This window comes from Laccaria bicolor, genomic scaffold (genome assembly GCF_000143565.1).
Source record: "Laccaria bicolor S238N-H82 LACBIscaffold_38 genomic scaffold, whole genome shotgun sequence".
In the NCBI taxonomy this organism is placed as follows: Eukaryota; Fungi; Basidiomycota; class Agaricomycetes; order Agaricales; family Hydnangiaceae; genus Laccaria; species Laccaria bicolor.
Window position 1 is genome coordinate 72,497 of NW_001889909.1, and position 21,716 is coordinate 94,212.

Consider the following 21,716-nt stretch of genomic DNA (forward strand, 5'->3'; position numbering starts at 1 on the left):
CCATTATTTTCGGTGTTCGGAGTTCCGTAGAAATAGATGGCAAGATGGATGGTTTAAGAAATTGAGAGAGTAGCGTGCCAGTTATGCAATGATTGTGTTCGCGCGACTTCATTTGGTTTGTTGATGTAGTTGTTTATCAAGCACTGTGACTGTGAGTGTAACCCTTGGTGTAACACTGTAACCCCACGTGTGCGTCGTCTTGCCAGAATTTCAATTTCAATTTATTCGATGCAGACCACAAACTCCCATGAATATTTGTGAAACATCAGGCAAGGCATCTCAAAGTAGGACTTCAGCATGCTAAAGTAGTTCGAAGAGACGAAAGATAGACCCCCTCGTGATCGCCAACCGCAACGGTAGCATGTGGACGCGACTTCGCTGACGGTGGAACTGACTATCGCGGTGAGTGGCATTGCATGACAGGTGGAAAGATCTCGATCATTGAATACATACTTACGGGTTAGCGAGTCAGGCCTTGAAGCTTTGGAGGCCCATTACACCCTGTCAAAGAATAGGCCTTCGAGGGCTTCGGGGGACGTAAAGATGGTGCTCTAGGTGCGGGTGAAGGCCCACGGGTAAGCGAGTCAGGCATTGAAGTTTCAAGCTTTGAAGGCCCATTACAAAGATTAGGCCTTCGAGGGCTTCGGGGGACGTAAAAGACGGTGCCCTACCCTTTCGAAAATTAGTTGCTCGATTATCAGGTGGTACTCAAATATCGTGGTTCGAAGACTCAAACTCAAACACCGCGGTAGTTCTTGGCATTAGAGGGGTATGTAAAGGGGCGAAAGGTATGCGAAATCTACTAGTTCGCTCACCCACCAATGATGTTAGCCAACAGTCCAATCTCCTTGCTCGGGCTTTTCTCCCTCGCCCTCCAAGCGATTCCTCAGGTCGCGTCTGCTCCGTACCAGGTTACATTCGACCAATTCTTGGCCACAGTCAAGGCAGCAAGCTTCCCGCAGTGGAAGGACAGCGCCGTGGACGATGAGCAATCATTCGCCCAGATAAAGGCCCACATCCTCGACATGTACAGCGGCGTTGGGAATGTCGCTCATTCTTTCTTGCATGACGGCCGCTATGCCGACTGCATTGACATCAATAGGCAGCCGTCCCTTGCAGATCGTCTGCTCGCAACCGCGCCAGAGGCTCCGCCGAGTCCACCTCCCGTCTCCTCATCAGGAGGACCCAAGGGGTCAGGAACCCCAGCCGTATCCCCTCTGACGCAGAACCTGAAAGATCCGTTCGGGAACGATATATCTTGTCCCGACGGAACCATTCCATTCGCTCGCCTGACACTCGAGCGGATAACCACCTACCCCACGCTCACCGCTTTCTTCGCCAAGTCCACAAACGGAGCTGGGCAAGCTCTGAGTGCCCGAGGGGTGGAGGAACTTGAGAGCCGCGGCCCCTCAGCACAGGAGCCTCACCTTTACGCCTATAGTTATCAACCAGTCACCAATTACGGTGGTCACTCGTGGTTGAACCTGTGGAGTCCTGTCGGAGATTTCAGCATCTCCCAGCAGTGGTACGTAGGCGGGTCCGGCGCTAGCACTCAAACGGTCGAAGGGGGGTGGATTGTCTACCCGCAGAAATTCAGTGCACAGGCGGTGCTCTTCATCTTCTATACACCCGACGATTACTCTACGGGTTGTTACAACCTGGAGTGCAAGGGCTTCGTGCAGATCAACAACAACTGGCAACTCGGAGGGACTTTCGGCCAGTACAGCGTTACGGGTGGTGTACAGAAAGGCGTCGACCTGCAGTGGTATTTTTATCAGGGCAATTGGTGGTTGTATCTTAGGGGCGCGGGCGCATATGACGCAGTTGGGTATTACCCCGGATCAATTTACAATGGAGGACAGCTTACGAAGAGTGCGCAACTCATCGAGTATGGCGGCGAAGTTTTGAGGTTCACTACGGCAGTGGCCTGGCCGCAGATGGGCAGCGGAATGTTCCCGGACAAAGGTTTTGAACAGGCTGCTTACCAGAACGCGATCTTTTACAGCCCGCCCGATGTGAATGGTAGCGCTAGTCCCACGGTTTGGTCAGACTTGACAAAGGCCGTTATAGGCAGCCGCAGTTGCTGGGATATCAATATCACAGAGTCAGCTCAGGGAGGCGATTGGGGTACTTTCTTCTTCTTCGGTGGGCCAGGTGGCGACACGTGCCAGTGATTTCTTCTCTTGTTTTACATGGACTGCATCTCAAATTGTGTTTCTCTTCTTTTAAATGGACCTTACCCGAGTTTGAAATTGTGTTTCGACCATTTGTGCAGTCAATTCAAGTTCTCGTCAAAAAATAAACACAGCCCTAGCGGCAGCATTCTGTCGCTTCAACTCTCCATGTCACGATAAATCGTAAGAATCTACGCCAACAAAACTCATCCAATGTATAATTAGCGGGCCGGCCCTCGCAACAATGATGACAATCATTTCCTTTGATTCGCCACTGGTATCCTAAATTTGTGTGCGATCTCTACCACAATACCACCATTGGGGTGCTCACCGTTTACTCACCCACGGACAGTTCGAATTCCAAGGTAATTCGCACAGCCTCGCCAACATGGTATAAGAGCTTGAAGAAAGATGAGGTCTGCTCATCCCAAATTCTACAATGAAGTCTTTTGCATTGCTCATCACCACTGTCCTTCTCGCCGCTCAGGCTCTTGGAAGTCCTCTCTCCGTCTCATCGGAACTCACTTGTGGGTTACACTGGCATTTTAACAAGTCTCCAGCAATTTGACTGACTGCGCATTGTTGGTAGGTGATGCCACTCATGTAGGTGTAGCTCTTGTTTCAATACTGGGGTGTAGCTGACTCGCTGATTACACTTCAAACCATAAAGCCATGTGAGAAGTTATACAATCTCTTGGCTTGCGCAAAATTGACATTTTACTTACTAGGCCCATATGGTTACCGCTGCTGTGGTCCGTTCATAGCCGGCCAACCTGGAATGTGAGTGCGACACAATTTGAAAAATTGTTCGTGTGCACTAAGGCACTTGTAAGCTGTGTCGAAGGGGAGATCGGAAGCTGCCCGTTGGAGCCTGCAACATAAAGTGGTTGACGTCAGAGGAGCCCACGTTGATATGCGTGAAACGTACTTCACCGACACTGCGCTTGTGGCTCAACCGTTGTATAATTTCATACCACCGCCGAAATTTATTTCTTTTCTTCTTTCCCGAATAAGCATCAGTGGTCTTCAAAAGATGTTACTGGTGAGGACGTACCCAAGGTAGAGTTGGCGGGAACTATATGGCAGGACTTTTCGAGCTTCCTATATGACGTATATAACGCCAGTACATCTTCCAGACGAGCTAGTACCGCAAGGAAGGTTTTGCGGCGGGGAACGCATTGCCCCTGTCTACCGAAGCGAGAAGCGAACAAAGAGGATGAACATTTACCCCGTACCACCTAGAAAACCTGGCGAGTTGCTCGTGTTTCTCTGTCTGAAGATGGTCAAATGCACAGTGTTAATCAGCTGTAGAGTTTCAAGAACCTTGGAGATTTCGAATCGGTAGTCAAATTTTATTCTCCTTGACGCGTTATTATCTCTTTTGGGGTCGAAACGTTCTTTTTTCAAGTGGGCTTTATATGGCGAGAAGCTGGATGTACTATGGACTCGGATGAACCAACTTGAACCAATCGAGGTCACCTACGGCCCACCGTTCGTCATTCGGTTTGTAGATTCAGACCTTGAGCTCGGCCCTTAACTTTCCACATTCTGGAAGATCTTGATATTCGTCTGACAAGTTTTCAGATGCATCTAGATTCTACTAGATGGGACCTGCCTTGCAAACTACCTCAGCTCGGTTCCTATTTTGCAGAGACTCCGCGCGTAGTGACAGTAATCCAGTCATAAATTTGAAACGCTCACTCTGTACCAGGCCGTATGAGTTTCGTCGGACAGGGTTTGTGACGTCTGTGGCAAGTGAGCAGTTTACCATCATTTGGCAAAATCCGTGTAGGTAAAGCAAAGGCAAACATGTGGCATTTGCTTCTTAGGTGTCCGCTCCAAGTCCGCTCCTGTTGCACTCTAAAGGTCATACTCTACGGTTGTATTTACAAACCATGAATGCACCTGCCTCAATTCTTGATACACTCAGGACATCACTATCGCAAAATCTCCTCGAGACACAAAGCTTCTTTACCAAATTCTCCTCCCTTCCCGTCAACAGACTCGCATTATGACTCAATTTCTTCTTCAATTGGTGCAATGGCTCGGTACCCTAGGTTGGCACCCAAATCGTCCCGTCGCACCGCGTATTTTGTCCCAAGCGCAGAAACATCGAACACGTGATTGGGGGTGATGGGCCCATAACTTTCCAAATTCTGCGCGATCCATACCCTCATCCTCGCACGATGCATAGTAGCCTCGCTCCCAAACCTATCTCCTCGAGTGTATTCGGGATATGCGCTTCGTATCGTTAGACTTCTCAAAACAGGTAGAGTTGCACATATGTCCAAAAGCGACCACTGAATTTTAGGTATAAAAGCGTAATACGACTAGGTTTCAGTAGAAAGACGTACGATTGCATTTTGTCTGGTAGGGGACTCCGCGTAATGGCGGATCTCTTCTTCTCCACCCGGAATGTCCCTTGAGTTTATGGATAATTCGAGAAGAGTGAGGCGTGTGCCTTTCTTGATCAAGTTGGAACAATGGTTTCCAAAACACCACTTTCCTTCATAAGTTGAACGAACTTCAAGAGACTCCAGAAAAGAGATATGATTCTCGAGACCTTGTTCGTAATAGCGGATCGCAAGTTGATTGGACACCCATGGAGGTGTGAAATGCGATGATGTCGAAATAAGCCTGAGATGCCGAAGACCAGAAAATGATGTTAAGTATTCGACCAAGGCAGGCTGGGCGTCGTCTGTGACAAGTTCTTGTAAATAAATTTTCTCTGATTGCAAAGTTGACCAAATTTTTTGTGCCAAAAAGTCGGCACCCCGATATTCCGTAGTTTCATCATAGGGCGAAAAGATGTCCACAATGGTGAGCGAGATTAACGATCTCAAATGGCGTAGTGCGCTAGCGTCAAATTTCGCAATTATGCCGCTCAACTTGAGATGTGTGATTCTCAAGCAAACTGAACTGGATGTCTCTGCGAGAAAGTCTTGGAGGGTTGGCGCGCCATCGGCGTGGTAGCCATCATCCACAATCGTGAGACTCGTCAACTCTGGCTGATTCCGTCCAATAAGTCCTGCGACGGTACTAATAACTGCGACGTGATTACTGAAGTCGGAGGTAAGGGTAAAATTTTTGAGGTTCGACAGCCGCTGGAATGGCACAGGAGAATCTGGAGGCGACCAAACATTCAAATGAAGATCCTCCAGAACCGGGAGTGATGCAAGGGCATCTAGAACTAGAAGAGTTGCCCACTCTGCGTCGTATTGACCCACATACCATCTAGTGGAAGGAGTTAGTGTACTCTTTGAATCCTGGGACTTGACTCACAGTATTTGACGAACCCCAACGAGAGAACTAATAGCGGGCACCAGGAACGACTTAATCTTGGCTTCTTCCTCCGTAACTTCGTTCTGATCTGATGAGGTACATAGGGGACCTATACTAAGCTTGGTTGCATATTTCGAGGCAGACGTTGGCTTTGGTTCCGTTGTAACCAGACTCTCGACTCGAGACGCAAGGTCCATCGGCGAGCATAGAGTGATCTCCGACAAAATTTGTGGTTCCAAAGCGAAGTTGATTCGTTTGCATACTAAACGGAGATTCCTGTCAGACGCCTACCCAAAGAAATTTGAGTGAGAATGGCGGCAGGAGGTTTGTTTTTCGTAGAACTGAAAGTCAACATACCTCAGCACCTATTTCTTGGAGAAGCTCCGTGGGTAGCGACAACAACCCGCTCATAAGTCTGGAATAATTCAAGGTACCGAGTTGCTGTGCACTGCGAGTTGGTCCTCGTCAAGTTGAGCCCGGGATTTGACGCATCGATGGTGATGGCGTGCACCAACTCCAATCAGCTGGTTTTATGTAACTCCGCTTGAAAAAGACGGTGGCTCGAGGCATATGGGCCTGTGTCTAAGTAATCCCGTCGAGCCGCAGGCGATGTTGAACCAGAGTCTTATTCTAGATCGCTTGTTCAATTGCCAATCTTTTTTTGTCTGCCCACAACTGCCCCATACCGTCGAGCTAACAATCGGTCCACATAGTGGTGTTTGACAATATCCCGTTCCACAAACAAATGAAGCAGGTGCAAACAATATTGCCATCTGCTTCTCACCACCGAAAATTTCCACATGGGCCGCCTCCGCCGTTCTCGAGTCCACAACGCGCGAAGAGATGTACATAGGGCATCAAGGACACGAGTAAGTAATACAAATCTTTGTCATTTTGCAACTTATTCCTTCAAATTAGGTGAGAACGAAAGATTTGGACCAGATCCAGCTTATAGATTTGGATCCGAAAGTAAGGCTTTCCCTGTCTTGGGCTTGCGCACATTAATGGTCGCTTTGATTCCAGAATCGGGCGGCGCTGGAAGCTCAGCCGATTGACTTTGATAAGCCAGGCTTGGCGCAACACTACTGCGTGGAATGTGCAAAGTACGTTCAGTGCGGCACTCACGATCTGCGATGCTGACATGGTCCTTTTTTAGGTATTATGAAACAGATACTGCTCTGCATTCACATTGGCGGAGTAAAGTTCACAAGCGGCGGCTCAAACAGCTGAAAGAGCCAGCTTACACAATTGAGGAGTCAGAGCGGGCAGCAGGGTTAGGTCGGGAGGTCAGGCGAGCGACTGCGGTTGTTGAAGTGGCGGTGGAAATGGTTGATGCTATGTGATGTGAGGTCCCCATGCTGGCCGGTATTGTACCCATATATCATTCACGAATCTAATATATTCCGTTATGACACCATTTCGATTCTAAGGTTTTCTCAAACAAGAAAAAAATCCACATACCTCTTGTAACATCCTTGAGAATTCTATGCTCCTCTTGGTGTTGGTCTCGCTCGACCTACATAAACGGATCATGCTCGATTTCCGAGGTGCCCATTTAGTCCATCTATTTTGGGATCTCGCACGTTCTGCATCTTCATTTTCGTCTCCTACTTATGTTTCCTCGGCCTGAAGGGGCACTTCCCTCAGGGCACTTTCCTCTGAGAACTGCGGCCAGGTACGTTCATTTCCCCGTTTCCTGATCTTTGTCATCTTCTCACTCATCAATTCAATAGTCGGACAGCCTCTATGTCGTGACTCTCTGACCGGGTGCAAAAGTGTACCTAATCGCAGTCATCGGTCGATTCTCAAATCCCTGGTCCTAATCTTATAGACTTCCACAATGCATACAAAATACGAAGAACTTGGGCTTAAGAAACATCAGAAGTGCACCGACTCGAAGAGAAAGAAATGAAGTTCTACGCATACTCCCTCGTACTGCCAATCGCCTTGTTCAAACAGGCGTTTGCCGCTCCAATCCCCAGGCCGTTATCCATTGTAAGTTTTTCTTGACACGGAATCACTCACCATGCTGAGCGAATTGGGTCGATTGCTCAGGCGACAGCATCTCCAATGTATGTTACGTGTTGTCTAATTATTCTATCATGACGGAGTGTCGTCTTCCTACAGCCTCTTACCTGTGGGTAGTCCCCAACGTAATATCAACGGCCCTCTGGTACTCATCATCCTTCCTATCCGATCCAGGTCCGACTGGCTTCAGGTGTTGCGGACCCATCAGCGTAACTTTGGGCGGAACGTCAGTGATTATACGCTACGGAACCAAAACCATCTGGTCTAACTCCTTTGCAGCTGCTTTCCCGACGGCAAGATCTGTCCTTTGTGAGCCTGAAATATGTACAGGTCAATGAGCGGAATGTCAGTGGTTATCCGTTACGCTACTAGAACCCTGTGGTCTGACTCCTTCCCAGCGATGGCGAGGATGTCCTGAGCGATACTGAAATATGCACATTTCCGGACATTCAAGTGAATAATTCGTTAGTTCCCAATATATTGTAAATTGTTTGTTGGCTCGCTCAATTTGACAACAATAACCCGGGATCGGTCCATTATCAGGAATTTAAGGACGTGATATCCTTGATGTCCAACGTCAATGCCTTCCATCTGAATATGCGCTTCTCATAATTTTGAATAGTGACAGTGGTTGGACAATCGCACGTGGGCGCCCGTTCTATGAGCAATCAAGTTGTTCTCCCAGTTGGCTGCTTGTCCTGTTTCTGCCTTTGACTGGTTGATGAGATTAAATCAAGAATTATAAACCACGACAATTGACGAACTTTGACCCTTGCGTTTTCTTTCCGAAAAGCATCAAAGTAAAATGCAAAATTCTACGTGGATTCACCTGGTCTCTCTCTGGTAAACAGTTTTCGATATAATCCGGAGTCGCACTTTGTTCAAGATTATATTCCACAAGGTCGCTTGGCGGCCTAGAACTTAGTAGAAGCCAAGAGGTACCCAACTCGCGATCAGAATTCCGAATCACCATACCTCCTGGTCCCTGACCGTTGGATACCTTGTAAATATACGTGGTAACACAGATTATTCAATTACAAGGCGAAGGTGAGGCGTCGGTCTCAAATGGCGGATCCGGAGAAAACATATGGTAGGTAACTAATATAAAAGTTCCCGAAGACAGCGGCTCGCCGGCTTTTAACAGAAATCGCGAGCCGGCATTTGCCAAGTCCAAAAACTGATTACCTTTCCCCCTGTCCCTGGCTACTTTACAGCCGTTTTCATAACGATAGGCCAAAAGTTCAAAATTGCAGATACAGTCGGACCTCGAATTCTAATCATGTCCACAAAAATCAGCATATATTTCAGGGATGACGAGCACGATAGATCTACAGATATACTAAATAGAGTCATCATCCGACAACTTACACGTCCAATTTTAGATTCCGCCTGTACGTGTATCTGGTCGAGATTAGGCCTATCGTTATGAAAACGGCTGTAAGCTAGTTTAAGCTACGTACTTTATCAATGTCTCTGTTCTCAACGCTGACCTACGCTGATCTCGAAGGAAGTAAACAGAGGTAGATTGCCTTTGGTGATGCCTCTAGGCTCTCAATAGCGAACAGGAGTCGAGATCCACATTTTCGTAGCCTAACGTTCCCGAGGATTTTGCCTTTTCCGATGCCAGTGCTTCAAGTCGTCGAACTTGAGAAAGATGCCAGCCTTCGCAAATAAGGTGCCCCATGCTAATCAAGCTGGCACGGCACAGCGACAATACAAAGGCCACTATCGCGACCTTCAGACCGATGTGCAGGATAGCATTCCCAGATATTTGGGCGATTTTGATTTGTGCCACGGGGAATGCCGAAAGTGGCTTGGTGGTAACCATCATCTGCCACTGTCCTCAATACCAGAATTTCTCTGGAATCATATCTTCTTAAGCCAATTGTTGATCACGATCTCCCCTCTTAATATCTTGGTCCTTGGTATCGTGTTTAATCGGTCCCATGATGTCAGTGCATGTCAAATTTTCTTCAACTAGGAGTTAGGGGTTGCCTGCGAGCGGAACATATATAGATCAACACACGGCACAGCAGGCAACTGGCTCTGCTCCCCTCTCCAGCATGGATCCTGAGGCTGAAGCTGCTTTAGAGGAGTTTGTCGTCTACCTACGTCACCAGAGGCAATTTGCAGATGTGAGTACCAGGCGTTACCAGCGCATAGCCTGTTCATTAATTGCCCTCGGACAGTACATGTTCGGTGCGCTCGTCTGCTACACAGTTTTTCATGTCACCCACAAACCTTGAATAAAGTCTCGGCGGCGGCGTTAGTGGTTTGTGCTTTTCCGTTACCCTCTATTGAATGCTTGACTGAGACCGACTCAGGTATACGATTATTTATTGAACTTGAGCCGCGAGATCGCATTGATTTGGTACTCGCCCTGGAAATACACCAAGTTTATGTATCTCATAGTGCGGTATGTCCCTTTTGCAGTTGTAGCCTTCCTCCTGCATCGTAGGTCATGTTTTTCTTCCGTCCTGACTAATCGCTGAGAGGCCCGCCAGTCCAGCTGGTTCCTGGGATGACGAAGGCGACCTGTCATTGGATTTTTCCCGCCGCTACGTGTGAGTGAATTCTAACAGTTGAATCAGCACTCATGCTAACTTGTAAAAGGGACCACGACCGTATCAATAATCACCTCAGAACGTAAAGATTCTGTTGATGCATTGCCGTCGTTATTTCTGATTAGAGGATTTACTTGAAGTTGTTCTCATGATTCGGACATGGGCGATCTGGCGCCGAGATAAGAGGGTGGGCTGTGTCTTTGTGGCTCTATCCTGTCTCTATATCGGCCTCGCGACGGCAGGAAATGTCACATTTGTCAGAAGTCTAGTTTGTGTGTTATCCCCCTCTATGGCTTGTGTGCGCTTGACGACCGACTTCTATAGTGGCAGATCCCCCGTATCCAGGATTCAGAGGCTGCTTTGTGCTTGCTGCTGCCAACAGTTTGACAAACGATTACGGCACGCTGGTGGCTATGGAGTCTCGTATGTTCCAGGTATATTTCCCATCGCTCATTTTCACACAATTGCACAGTTGTACTTGTTCTTATGATCATAAGCGCCATACAAACATGTCAGTACCCATTCTGACATTGAGGTCAACCTCTCATCACCTTGCTTAATAGATAGAAAGGGCGGCGTGAACCAGCTGTCAGTCGTCATCCACCGAGATGGTGCTTACTGTTTGCGTGTTTCTTTCCGAAATTGAAGACTAACGAGCGTACAGGAATCTTGTTTTACATGTATTTATTAGGTCTGTACCTGTTCTTGTTCTGCCGCATCCCATTCGCTCATTGTCCGTAAAAAAAAAGTCGCCTCGGTCGCAAACGTAATATTCTTTACTGCTCCCTCTGTACCTGTGCGTTTTCTCTCATCTCAATCTATCAATTGACAGCGTTAACGCTACGTCCTCACTCATAGCTTGATCTCCATGTCAGCTTCGTCCCGTAAGTGCTTCCTACTGATTTTCTTCGAAGCAATGTGAACAACGTTTTGGTGTGCAGCCTTTGCAGCGCGTTTTACGCTGGGCTTACTAGTCGCGTTGTGCTCAACATCCGAGAGGTTGCGCTAGGAGATTATAACAAGACAGCTGTGGAGACGCAGCTACATGACTACAAGGATGATGAAAATCCGATTGTCCCTCTGTCGTTCCGCTTGCGAAGTCAGGGTTGACTGGCAGTGGACGGAGGGTTCAGGACTGCTTAGGACTGCTTGCGTTGGGGGACTTGGATGTGATATATTATTTGGTCGTCAATCAAAGTGACTTATACCCCATGAGTCTTTTGAGTCAATCGGATCATCCTCGCAGCAGGGTGAACCTAAAAATAAACAAAAATGAAGACTGTATCCCGCTTTCGAAGGCGTTCTAAAAATGTTTTCACGCCGGTACTTTCCCCGCGGGCATGGACCTAGCAGATTCTGATTTCCGATGCTGTAAAAGATCGTTCAAGTACTTCGATACCCTCATGTAATCATGTTCAGTTGAAGCCGCACCGACGTTCCACCGTCCGCGTCGAAGCCCCCGTGTGGATAATGTACGATTCTAATCAGTCGGGGCACTGTTTGTTTCTCAGTGGGGAGCCCGGGTCTACAATAGGAAAGACCAGTGAGCGAAGTGGCGTCAAAGAATAATCTTAGAACGTAATGATAAACGTCGAACCACAAAGGGTCACTTGAAACAATATCTTATTCGGAGAAAATCCGATATTTTCAGATATATAAAGGCCGATTCGAAGCTGATGAACTCACATTCAAACACACCCCCAGTTACCACCCAACAATGAAATTGCCTCAAGCTCTTTTATCCCTTGCCGTGTCCCTGCTTCTCGCGGGAAATGCTGTTGCTCTGCGCTGTGGGTGCACCATTCCTCGATATTTGATTGAGACTCACCCATGTTTTCCATGTTCAGGTAACGGCTACCAGGCAAGTCTTTCTGATCATTTTAGAACTATAGCTTGACGATGAACCGCTCCTGTGATGTGCCAATAAAGCCCTGTAAGTCACCTTACCCTCAATTTCAACGCCTGTTAAGCAATAATTTTTAGGCCCAGCTGGCGATCGTTGCTGCGGCCCACTGATTCTTGACCCAGCGACCGGAGAGTCCTACGGAACGTGAATACAATTTTGAATTTTGAAGTGGCGACTTGCTGAAAAATTTCCACCAAAGTTGTTTCAAAGGCGCCACTGGCGTTTGCCCCCTGTGAAGAGAGTAAACAATAGATAGTTGTGAGCCGGACTGTCAAAGCTGTTACCTAGGATTCGTGTTTGGTACAAGGACTATGTGATTATGATCTGATGTTGACTTTCCTGGAGCGAGATTAAGACAAGTAAGGTGAGGCAACCTAATGGAATTCGTACCTTAGCATCATACACATCGTGTTGTTCGACAATCGAATGAAGGGCTTTACTTTCGTAAGTTCGCGCAGGGGGAAAAGAAATATCCAATGGGGACGTCATCTAAGTCCAGTGTCCATACAGCAACCGCCCGCAATGAAAGTTTCCCTTTCGTGTTTGGGCATGTTCGTAATCTTCGTTTTCCATTTGCTTTCCATACCATCGCTACGCCAAAACCCACCAGAACGTCGCTCGTCAGGCCTGATTTTACATTTTCAGAGACGGTCATGGCTCACCGCGTAGCATCCCGACACTGTGAGTGTGCTATCACATTTTTACATCAATCCTGCTTGGTGTAATCATGTAACAGCATTGTGAGTATTCCAATCAATGCATCCGCGATTCAGCGCTCACACAAAACCTGCTAAACCCACTCCCAAAGTAGGCCTTGGGTATCATTGCTGCGGCCCGATTGATGACGGCTGTAAATGACTAGATTCATTGCTCCTGATCTTTCATCTAGAAGTGATAATCTTTGTGACACTTGATTATTGAGGTGCTTCCCCGATGTTCCGGGAACGGTTTGTTCGGAGAGGGTGAGTCGGGGTGGTTGGGACGGTCGGGAAACCTGATATGGTTTCGTGCGGTACATGCTGAGACAGTGAATAGCTCGTTGGTCCATGTTTGTGGTTCGAAAGAAGATTGGGGCAGAACAGGAATGATGACATAGATCACCGGAGGAACCATTCGCATTTCAGGAACTAAGGTAACAGAAACGTCAAACACTGCTGTCATTTTCAATTTTGAGATAGATCGCTTACCATAATCCCATCACTTGCGGAATGGTAGTCGATGAACCTGTATCCTGTAGGGGTTAGGATCAAGGGGCACAGTAAAAATCTCCAGCCGCGTTAACCCCAAGGGTCCGTGTCAGCGTTCAAAACAACGAAAGACATGGAAGATCAGTAACGAACACCTGTTCCGAATGGCACGCAGAATTTTTCCGAGCGCTCGGCGACTCTTCAGGTGGTATGCGTCTGCAGCGTTCAGATAATAAATAACAGGCATTGTACAGAAAAACATGGTGAAAAAAGGTGGGAGTTGCCATCCCCTTGTCAAACGCGATAGCCATGGACGCACGAATCAGAACACCGACAACAAGAAAAGAAGAAAAGTGTCCACAATGATGCGCCGACCATGCCCTATGCTCACGAAGTACGCTTCTTTGCTGTTCCGATGGTGGTGTTGTTGACCTGGAGACAGTTAATGAGGACGAAGAAGGCAGTAAGAGCCAACATACTTTGGTAGCAAACCTCAGCGAGGTCAAGGATTCATTCATATGAGCGGCCAGAGGCGAAAGATTCAACACCATCTAGAGCAAAAGTTAGATTGGGTCGGAGTCATAGACGACGCCACTCACCAAGGTCTTGGAGTTCCCACTGAGCGAGTTTTGAAGCAAGTAAGTGAGCTGTGAACACTGATCAACGACGAAGCAACAAAGACGCAACCACCTCAAGCAGACCTTCGAATTCCGATAAGGTATATGTTTGCCATTCGCCCCCTCACCTTTCTCCCCAAGCGCCGCAATCACGTCGCCCAAGGCACTCAAGCTCTTGTTGATACTCTGCGTCTCCTTCACCCTCTCCTTCTCCACAGGAGCCCCGCTCGCAAAGCTGACATTGAGCCTCTCCGACCCAGCCAGATCGACAAGGTTCAAACTCCCTTCACATTTCTCACCAGTGCCCCCCGTCCCGCCCATCCCGACGTTCACACCGCTAATCCGCAATGTGAAGACAGAGTGGGAGCGGGAGGAACGTTCGTTCATGAGCGTGGCGGCTACGCTCCGTCGGGATTGGGCAAGGGAGAGTAGGGAACGGACTTGGGAGGCGGAATGCAATGGGATGACGTTGACGTCAGTTACACGGGTGCTGCCAGTCTTGGGGTCGTGTTTGATTTCGTGTTTCTTCTTGTCGAACTCGGAGGTGCCGAGGAGGTCGTTGATGGTTTCGTTGTACTATCGATTCCAAGGTTAGACACCGAAGATCGGTGATGGGAAACAACACACGATTTCGAGGAATTGTCCTTCCATTTTGTACTCCCAGCCTTTACTCTTCATCTCTTCCGCGACGCGGAAGACTTGTTCCACTGCTCGAGGAATCATGCCAGCTGATGCCTCCGACTGTGAAAAAGTTAGGCTTCAAGTGAGAATGGAAGCAGAGATGACGTACCGGACCTCCCTCCATGGTGAACGATTTGCCAGAGCCAGTTTGCCCATATGCAAAGATGCAGACGTTGTAGCCATCCGTGCAACTCTGCGCCAACATGGAGACTTCTTCGAATACTTCAGCCTGCGTTGACTCCGGCTCGAATACCTGAGTGGAATGAGCAGGGCTATAGATATGTGAAGAGAAACATATTCACCCGATCAAAGCCAAAGTTATACACCTCGTTTCTCTGCTGGCCAGTAGCGCTTTCACTACAAGAGGAGAGCACAATCTCCTTGTGATCCCTGCGGTCAGGGAATACCATGTTGGCTTGAAGGTCCTCTGCAGCAACCCCACCAGACGACGAAGACGGAGAACCACAGGGGAAATCTGAAGGCAGCACAGGGCGAACGCGACAGAAGACGCGAATGTTGCCCTTGAGCTCCTGAACCATGTTATGGAGTTTCCTTCGCACAGTCTCGCTCTCCATAGCCTCTTTTTTCAGGTCATCGACCTCCTTCTGTGCAGATTCAAGTTTGAGCGTCAGCTCCGAGACCGTCCTGGCGTAAACATCAATCTGTGATTGCAGCGCCGTTGCCTGGGCCTGCATCGCCTGGTTCTGCGTCGTCAACGTCAGCTGCGACGTAGACTGGTGAGAGATGGTCGATTTGAGGGTTGACACCGTCTCCCTCTCCCTCTCCAAATCGCTCCGACACATCCTCAAGTCCTCCGAGACTTCTCTGATCTCCCTGTCCCGCTTCTTCACATCCATCTCCAGATCCATGACCTCCCGCGCATGCTTCTTCTTAAGGTTCTCAATCTCATCCGATGCGTGCACGAGCTCTCGTCGTTGGTTGATTTCCTGTGACTTGGCAGTGGCGAGCTCCCGAGACAAGGCTAGATGGTTGGATTGCAGTTCCGCGACTTTATCGCGCTCTGCTTCCATATCGGCTGCTAGCCGGGCAGCATCGGCCGCTCGTGCCTTTTCGATTGATGTTAGTTGGGATTGGAGCTCATTGAACCGTTTGTCGTCGGATGATCGCCCTCCTGCAAGAGGCCCCGAGACAGTCCTCCCCGTAGTGGCCCTTGCTGATGTGGGCTTTGCCGCCACTCTGCCTGCGGCCCCAACAGGCGGTGCACTCGTACCCCTAGTGGTTGTTGATCTTGTAAGTGCTGGAGCGCGTGGTTTCGTCAGTGGCTTTGGAAGATTTGGTGATGGCGCTTTTCCGGTACTTGCTGCGAGGTTCATTGCAGTGCGAGATGGCTGAAGGGTTCGGTTAGGGCGACTAGCCCCAATAGCTGGCAGTTTTCGAGGCTGGTCATCGCTTTCTTGTTCCTCGTCGATGGTGGCTTTGCGTTTGAGGGTCACTCTTGTCGCCAGCGAGGGTCCGGATTCGGTCCTGTCTGGCGATGAGCTTCTGAGACGAGGCAATCTCGACATTTTGTGTTCTTGTCCTCTACTGTGGCAGACGGCGGCAAGAAGGGCGGCGACAGCGACGACGACGATGAGGAAACGATGAAGAGAATGTTTGAAATTCAACAAGGCGCGTGAGTCATGTGACGGCGATTCGGACGATTTTTTTCCGTGTTTGCTCCAGAACCCCCCGTTCTAAGATCACAGATGCCTACCGTATATCCACTGAAATTTTGACTCGTACGAGTATGCGCCAGTACAGTCACTTCTACAAAACCTCGAGCTAACTTCAAGCCGTTAGTCGCGACTGTTCAAAGTTTATGGTTATCCTCCTGGGTTCCCGATAGAGGTAAGCATTATGGATATTCGTCTACACTAAAAATTGTTTCACAAAATCGTGTGGCTAGCTACTAATTTCTGATGATTCGACAGAGGATCACTAAATTGGGACCGAAAACCCGTCACCCTTTGGTCGCTTCAACAAATGGTGCCTATAGGAAGGCAACTGTACTTGTTTGAGACCGAATTGTACGGCGAATAATTACGATCAAAGACTTACTACTGTACGTCAGGCGAAATTCCGCAACAGTGCTGTCCTGGAGGGCCTTGAGGTTCAAGTCATTGTTAATTTAAATCCGTCAATCATGGCAAGGCAACGAAAACTCACATTCCTAAGAAGATCCAATTCGGTCAGTCTTACTTCGGATCGGCGAACGAATAAAACTCACCGCATTAGATGTACCTGTAACGCCATCGATTACATTGAAAAACATGACAGGAGACAACTAAAAAATGGACATACACATAACAGACCCGTCTGGGATGCTAGGACTCGGATATTCCCCTGATCCAGGACTTTGAGCGACGATGCACTCAGCGGCGATGCTCTGAGCGACGAAGAGAAGGATAACCGCGACGAATGGTTTGAACTGCATATTCTCTGAGGTTCTTAGATACAGAGTGCTAACGATTGTGCACAGTTTATATATACGAGGCAAAACAAATAAACGAAGTCAAGTGAGCAGCAACATTGCAGCAACAGCACGGTGTGCCTGGAGGGCGACGTTCAGCGCTCCGCTATAATAGGTGACGGAATTCAAAACTCACCTGAATCCTGTGCATATGCCATGCTCTGCCAGCCAAAAAGCTCCGTCATGCGCGGAGGAATACCCAAGTTGACCAAAATCTCCGGCAGAAACTTGAGGCCGAGCACAAGTCCGTAGAATCCATTCCATTATGTAACGTCTCTAGCACATTCTCGACTCACTGACACCAAGATTTGACAGCTATCTCAATTCCCGATGTCAACCATTGATCAAGTGGTCAACAAACCGCCTTCCGGGGGCTCCGGGGGCAAGTGTTATGCATATAGAACACATACCGGCTGTCAGATCAAAATCTCTCCAGTACAAAAAAGAATTGACTTGAACACTTAAGGTGATGCGCACCATTACGGGCTATTTGCCTCAGGCCTGGCAGCACTTCACGCCGTCGCGAACAAACAGAGCCGCTACGCCAACAGGCCTCTGCTTTAAGTTTACAATTGTATACTACAATGCCACGGAAAGATGTGCTCATACAACCTGAGTTGAACGCACCAGTCTAGTTACTGCCCAGAAGCCCCGAGTTAACTCAAAGATTACACCACTCATATCATGCAGATATAAGTAAGCATTATGGATTTCTGGTACTCTTAAATTTATATAACAAAACCATATTACTGAGCGCTCGCCACCAATCTCTTAACATCTCATCAGAGAATCTCTGTGCTAGGATCGAAAAATCATCTGCATTTCCAGCACTTGGTCAACCTAGCAAAAGGTGCCGTTAGTGATGTGCAGGCCCGGCTTGGCCTGAAAGCCATGGCTATGGCCCGGCTTTGGGCGGCTCAGGCTTGACCATACTCAAGCCTGAGCTTTTTGCAAGGCTTCAGGCTGGCTCAGGCCTGGCCCAGGCTCAAGCCACGGCTCATGGGCTAAAGTCAAAAAACATGTACAAACAATTGCTCACTCTTGAGCTGTTCACGTAGTTCTTATGCTCACGAGCATGAAGTTGCAAGTATTTCTTTACTGTGTGCTCAAGCCCCCTCCTTGGTCATAGGCCTCACATCTTCATTTACACTACATGCCTTACCAGCAAACGACAATGGTATTTTTCAACAAAACCACGAGTACGCCTCCGCGTCGAATGCTGCACTCCCCTATCTCCGCTAAATTCTCTACTCATCACGTTAGGATGATCGGGAATGTCGAGGTTGAGGCATACCATCCTGAAATGTTGTACAAGATATCTGCATGGAACAAAAACAAGGTCGTTTCCTTTGGTTCTGCCTTCACCAAGCCATCATGAGTATGTTTCTGTCTATTCCCCTCATGTTATTTCCTCGTAAAACCCACCCTCTGCAGGGAAGATCACCCCATCCAAGCCTAGTTTTGATCTCAATGCAGCTATCTCAGCTGTGGAATCCTTGCTTGGTGGGAAGCACAACAGCCATCCTGCTTCAGTCAAATATGTTGCACTTAGGGATGGTTCAGGAGCCCTAGCTCATGTCATTCAGATTCAGAGTGACGTGGATGATAGCTGGCTTGAGGCCATGGCTCAGGCCACGGCTCAAGGCTTCGTGCATCATGAGCTTGAGCTTTGGGCTTTGCTGGGCCTTGATGATGGCCCAAGAAGGCCTGGCTTTGGGACGGCTGGCCCTGGCTGGCTTACGGCTTTGGGCCGGGCCTGGCACATCACTAGGTGCCGTTATGAAGAAAACTGCATTTGTTTCAGGCCATACTCTCTACTGAATAATTGCAATCACTTGCTACATGCAATCAGGCATCATTCTGACCGTGATTTCCCCAGTGCGGCAGTGCCTCCTGTCCTTGTCCCTTATCAAGACCAAATACCCAAGCCCGTCCTCCCCAACTACATCCCTTTCAAATGCGCCCCTCAGCCTTTTCTTGACCTCCATTGCCTCTCTGACTCCGCGCCACCACAATCGGATTCGTATAGCGCTCTTGCGTTTTGGTTCCGATCTTTCACTATATCGTCCTCGCGACCTTCCTTGGACCTGAACCACGTGGCACCCCGACTAGGACCCCGAAAAATTTTGGGCAACTCGTCGACTGCAACACACAGTCTGGCCTATATACAGTTTCCAAAAACTTTTATACTAGTACCAAACCAGCTAATAACAATCTCAGAGCATGTCTGGGACCGGGCTGAAGCCCAAAAGTCAGGCGGCTCCGCCACAAAAAGGTAAAGTGACGACCACTCGACAAAATCGACCAGCCGACACAGAAGTACAGGAACGCGGAAAGACGAGAGCGACCGGGTCGGTGGAGACAGACGAATACGAGCACAAAATCGGCGACTCGGATAAAGGGAGATCTTTCCTTGAAGGAAGGCTGCTCATGGTTCCGGCGGGGGCACTGCTCACTTTGGGTGCACTCGCCACAACACTCTTCCAGATCGCGGCCATGCCAGGCGTTGCCCTCCCTGCAGTTAACGCAGTATGCGCGGTCGCTTTTCTGCTAAGGGACGTCAAACTGGAAGTAGTGGCGGAAGACATCAGGGATATCGCCGTTGCCCAGTACAACGAATTGACCAACGACTTGAAGGATTTCACGGAGGGGCTCAGGGTGAAGGTTATGGAGGAGTTGGAGAAGAAGACGGAGGTGTTGAAAGAAAAGACAGTGGAACTAGCAGAGGTGGTCGAAAAAGCGGCACAACAGGTGGGGAACGCGGCCAGCTCCCCATACAGGGACGCGTTGACAAGGACGGCCTCTGGAGCCCCAATGGATGCCAATCCTCGTCTAGCTGCAAAGGAGAACATCAGGCAACGACAATCTCTAATCGACCTACCCAAGGGATCAAGCCTCAGCAACTGCGCCAATCCGGTTCTGGTGGGTAAGTTCGCGGAGGCAATGGGAAGGGCGACAGGACAACAGCACAAAATCAGGTCGGCTTTGAAGCTACAAAACGGTGGTATACTGGTAGAGATGGTCACAGACGACGGCGCGGCCTGGCTGGCCTCCAAGGCCAACGCAGAGGCCTTCCTGCAGGAGCTAGGCGAAAAGGAGGCCTCTTTCAAGATGAGGTCGTTCAACGTCATCGCCTACTACGTGCCGCTGAACCTGGATGCTAACAGTGAGAAGGACAGGGGGGAGATCGAAGAGATGAACAACATACCAAAGGGCGCATTGACGAAACTAAGGTGGATCAAGCCCCCGGCACGTAGACGACCAGACCAACGTTTCGCCCATGTAATCGCCACATTCTCAGACACGGAATCGGCCAACCGGGCGATAGTCAACGGTCTGTCGATATGTCACAAGAGGGTATCAGTAGTGAAGTGCAAGAAGGAGCCCATAAGGTGCCTCAAGTGTCAAGGCTGGGACCACATCGCTCTGGAATGCGTCATCGCAAAGGAGGTGAATGTGTGTGGTACATGTGGGGGGGATCATTGGACGAGTAAGTGCTCAGTGCAAGACGTTGTTCACTGCAGGTCTTGCAGGACAGACTCTCACACAAGCTGGGACCGCGGCTGTCCGACCTTCCTCCGGAAAATAGAAGAACTCAATGCCAGGGATCCAGCCAACGACTTACCTTTCTTCCCAGCAAAGGAATCGTGGACATGGGCAGCATCCTACCCATCCTACGGTCGTTGAGTACCACAGGCTGAGATTCATGTTGATGCGGTACAACCAGGCTCACAGAAAGACAGATACAGGCAGACTCGTCTAGGTTTCGAGCCCACGGCCCCAGGTGGAAGACCGTACACCAGGGACCCACGGGCGCGTCAGCAATCGAAGACCCCAGCGGATAAGTCTCCTCCTCCCGTTTTCCCTAACCCAGAATCTTCTATAGCTCCTTTGGCTTCAAGTAATGGCTCAACGCCCCCCGATAGCCCCCCCACCCAAGTCATTGCCCATGTCTGAACAACCAGAACACTCGCCGACTAGGTTACGGATCTTACAGATAAACTTAAACAAGTCATCAAAGGCGCATTTGGAGCTCTACAACAGGGTATCGAGGAAGGACTGGGATGTCGTTATGGTTCAAGAGCCGCACGTGACAGCAATGGGCAATATCAGGACGCCGAACGGATACGTAGCGGTTGTGCCAGTGGACCGATACAAGGACGACGCACCAACAACAAGGGCGGTAACATGGGTCAGCTCCGACTTAGCAACCAGCTCATGGAAGATTCTCAACATACCCGGCACAAACGATATCACAGCTATTCAACTAACTGGACCTTACGGGCGCCTGACCATCCTCAACATATACAACGACTGCACACATTCAAGAACCCTACGACTAATACGCAAATATTTACGCACTAACCGAACTGATATCCTATCGAGGGCGGACGACCAGTTAATACTTGCGGGTGACTTCAATAGGCACCACCCCATGTGGGATGACAAAACAGACAATAGGCTCTTCACGCCTGTGGCATTGGAGGAGGCGGGAAGGCTAATTGAGTTACTAGCTGACCTTAATTTGAAGATGGCCCTACCAAAGGGGCAGCCGACGCTTGAACATATGGTCACCAAGAAGTTTTCGCACCCAGACAACTTTTGGTGCACAGAGGACATCTACGACCTGGTAGTTCGATGCGAGGTTGACCCCTTGCTCAGGCCGCCGGCGACTGACCACTTCCCCATAGCGACTTACATTACCCTTCCACAAGAACGTGTAGCGCCGAAGACATCATACAACTTCAGGGCCGTCGACTGGGACGACTTCCAAGAAAACCTGGCTGACCGATTACTCGAGATACCG

General features: G+C 49.1%; 7 protein-coding genes and 1 pseudogene across 8 annotated transcripts; 5 read left to right on the plus strand and 3 right to left on the minus strand.

Annotated features, from left to right (window-relative positions):
* Positions 1 to 821: 821 nt before the first annotated feature.
* Positions 822 to 2,174, plus strand: LACBIDRAFT_307948 (uncharacterized protein; the record flags this gene model as incomplete). The annotated part of the gene is made up of 1 exon (XM_001886422.1): positions 822 to 2,174. The coding sequence occupies one exon, from the start codon at positions 822 to 824 to the stop codon at positions 2,172 to 2,174; it is 1,353 nt and encodes a 450-aa protein (XP_001886457.1).
* A 1,533-nt stretch (positions 2,175 to 3,707) lies between these two features.
* On the minus strand, positions 3,708 to 5,811 carry LACBIDRAFT_295356 (uncharacterized protein; the record flags this gene model as incomplete). Its single annotated transcript, XM_001886510.1, has 7 exons — positions 3,708 to 3,743; positions 3,876 to 3,920; positions 4,069 to 4,227; positions 4,259 to 4,474; positions 4,529 to 5,408; positions 5,457 to 5,718; positions 5,748 to 5,811. 7 exons carry the CDS (start codon positions 5,809 to 5,811, stop codon positions 3,708 to 3,710), a joined length of 1,662 nt encoding a protein of 553 aa, XP_001886545.1.
* Positions 5,812 to 6,237: 426 nt separating this feature from the next.
* LACBIDRAFT_174921 (uncharacterized protein) lies at positions 6,238 to 6,872 on the plus strand. The gene is made up of 4 exons (XM_001886423.1): positions 6,238 to 6,325; positions 6,375 to 6,425; positions 6,480 to 6,559; positions 6,613 to 6,872. Exons 1-4 carry the CDS (start codon positions 6,257 to 6,259, stop codon positions 6,797 to 6,799), a joined length of 387 nt encoding a protein of 128 aa, XP_001886458.1. The 5' UTR covers positions 6,238 to 6,256; the 3' UTR covers positions 6,800 to 6,872.
* Positions 6,873 to 7,364: 492 nt separating this feature from the next.
* LACBIDRAFT_332014 (uncharacterized protein) lies at positions 7,365 to 7,822 on the plus strand (the record flags this gene model as incomplete). The annotated part of the gene is made up of 3 exons (XM_001886424.1): positions 7,365 to 7,451; positions 7,568 to 7,793; positions 7,815 to 7,822. 3 exons carry the CDS (start codon positions 7,365 to 7,367, stop codon positions 7,820 to 7,822), a joined length of 321 nt encoding a protein of 106 aa, XP_001886459.1.
* Positions 7,823 to 8,763: 941 nt separating this feature from the next.
* Positions 8,764 to 11,158, plus strand: LACBIDRAFT_332015 (uncharacterized protein; the record flags this gene model as incomplete). Its single annotated transcript, XM_001886425.1, has 10 exons — positions 8,764 to 8,875; positions 9,146 to 9,435; positions 9,521 to 9,619; positions 9,809 to 9,938; positions 9,989 to 10,048; positions 10,189 to 10,320; positions 10,373 to 10,482; positions 10,740 to 10,844; positions 10,907 to 10,932; positions 10,990 to 11,158. The coding sequence occupies 10 exons, from the start codon at positions 8,764 to 8,766 to the stop codon at positions 11,156 to 11,158; spliced, it is 1,233 nt and encodes a 410-aa protein (XP_001886460.1).
* A 2,370-nt stretch (positions 11,159 to 13,528) lies between these two features.
* Positions 13,529 to 15,965, minus strand: LACBIDRAFT_399435 (annotated as a pseudogene; the record flags this gene model as incomplete). Its single annotated transcript has 8 exons — positions 13,529 to 13,573; positions 13,621 to 13,692; positions 13,741 to 13,788; positions 13,843 to 14,334; positions 14,386 to 14,499; positions 14,549 to 14,692; positions 14,742 to 14,866; positions 14,906 to 15,965. Coding segments are annotated over 8 exons (2,100 nt in total).
* Positions 15,966 to 16,284: 319 nt separating this feature from the next.
* MISSP7.7 (ectomycorrhiza-regulated small secreted protein) lies at positions 16,285 to 16,893 on the minus strand. The gene is made up of 5 exons (XM_001886511.1): positions 16,741 to 16,893; positions 16,667 to 16,680; positions 16,606 to 16,609; positions 16,498 to 16,543; positions 16,285 to 16,443 (listed from the first exon to the last, which is right to left on the minus strand). The coding sequence occupies exons 1-5, from the start codon at positions 16,871 to 16,873 to the stop codon at positions 16,416 to 16,418; spliced, it is 225 nt and encodes a 74-aa protein (XP_001886546.1). The 5' UTR covers positions 16,874 to 16,893; the 3' UTR covers positions 16,285 to 16,415.
* A 1,390-nt stretch (positions 16,894 to 18,283) lies between these two features.
* LACBIDRAFT_307957 (uncharacterized protein) lies at positions 18,284 to 20,596 on the plus strand (the record flags this gene model as incomplete). Its single annotated transcript, XM_001886426.1, has 3 exons — positions 18,284 to 18,287; positions 18,344 to 19,079; positions 19,132 to 20,596. 3 exons carry the CDS (start codon positions 18,284 to 18,286, stop codon positions 20,594 to 20,596), a joined length of 2,205 nt encoding a protein of 734 aa, XP_001886461.1.
* Positions 20,597 to 21,716: the final 1,120 nt, after the last annotated feature.

Bases quoted from the DNA above. Each gene is read 5' to 3' on its own strand.
- MISSP7.7 (XM_001886511.1), bottom strand. From the start codon at position 16,873: ATGCAGTTCAAACCATTCGTCGCGGTTATCCTTCTCTTCGTCGCTCAG. The intron at 16,444-16,497 runs GTAAGTCTTTGA...AAACAAGTACAG, and splicing joins ATTTCGCCTGACGTACAGTA to TTGCCTTCCTATAGGCACCA.
- LACBIDRAFT_174921 (XM_001886423.1), top strand. From the start codon at position 6,257: ATGGGCCGCCTCCGCCGTTCTCGAGTCCACAACGCGCGAAGAGATGTA. The intron at 6,326-6,374 runs GTAAGTAATACA...CCTTCAAATTAG, and splicing joins ATAGGGCATCAAGGACACGA to GTGAGAACGAAAGATTTGGA. The intron at 6,426-6,479 runs GTAAGGCTTTCC...CTTTGATTCCAG, and splicing joins TTATAGATTTGGATCCGAAA to AATCGGGCGGCGCTGGAAGC.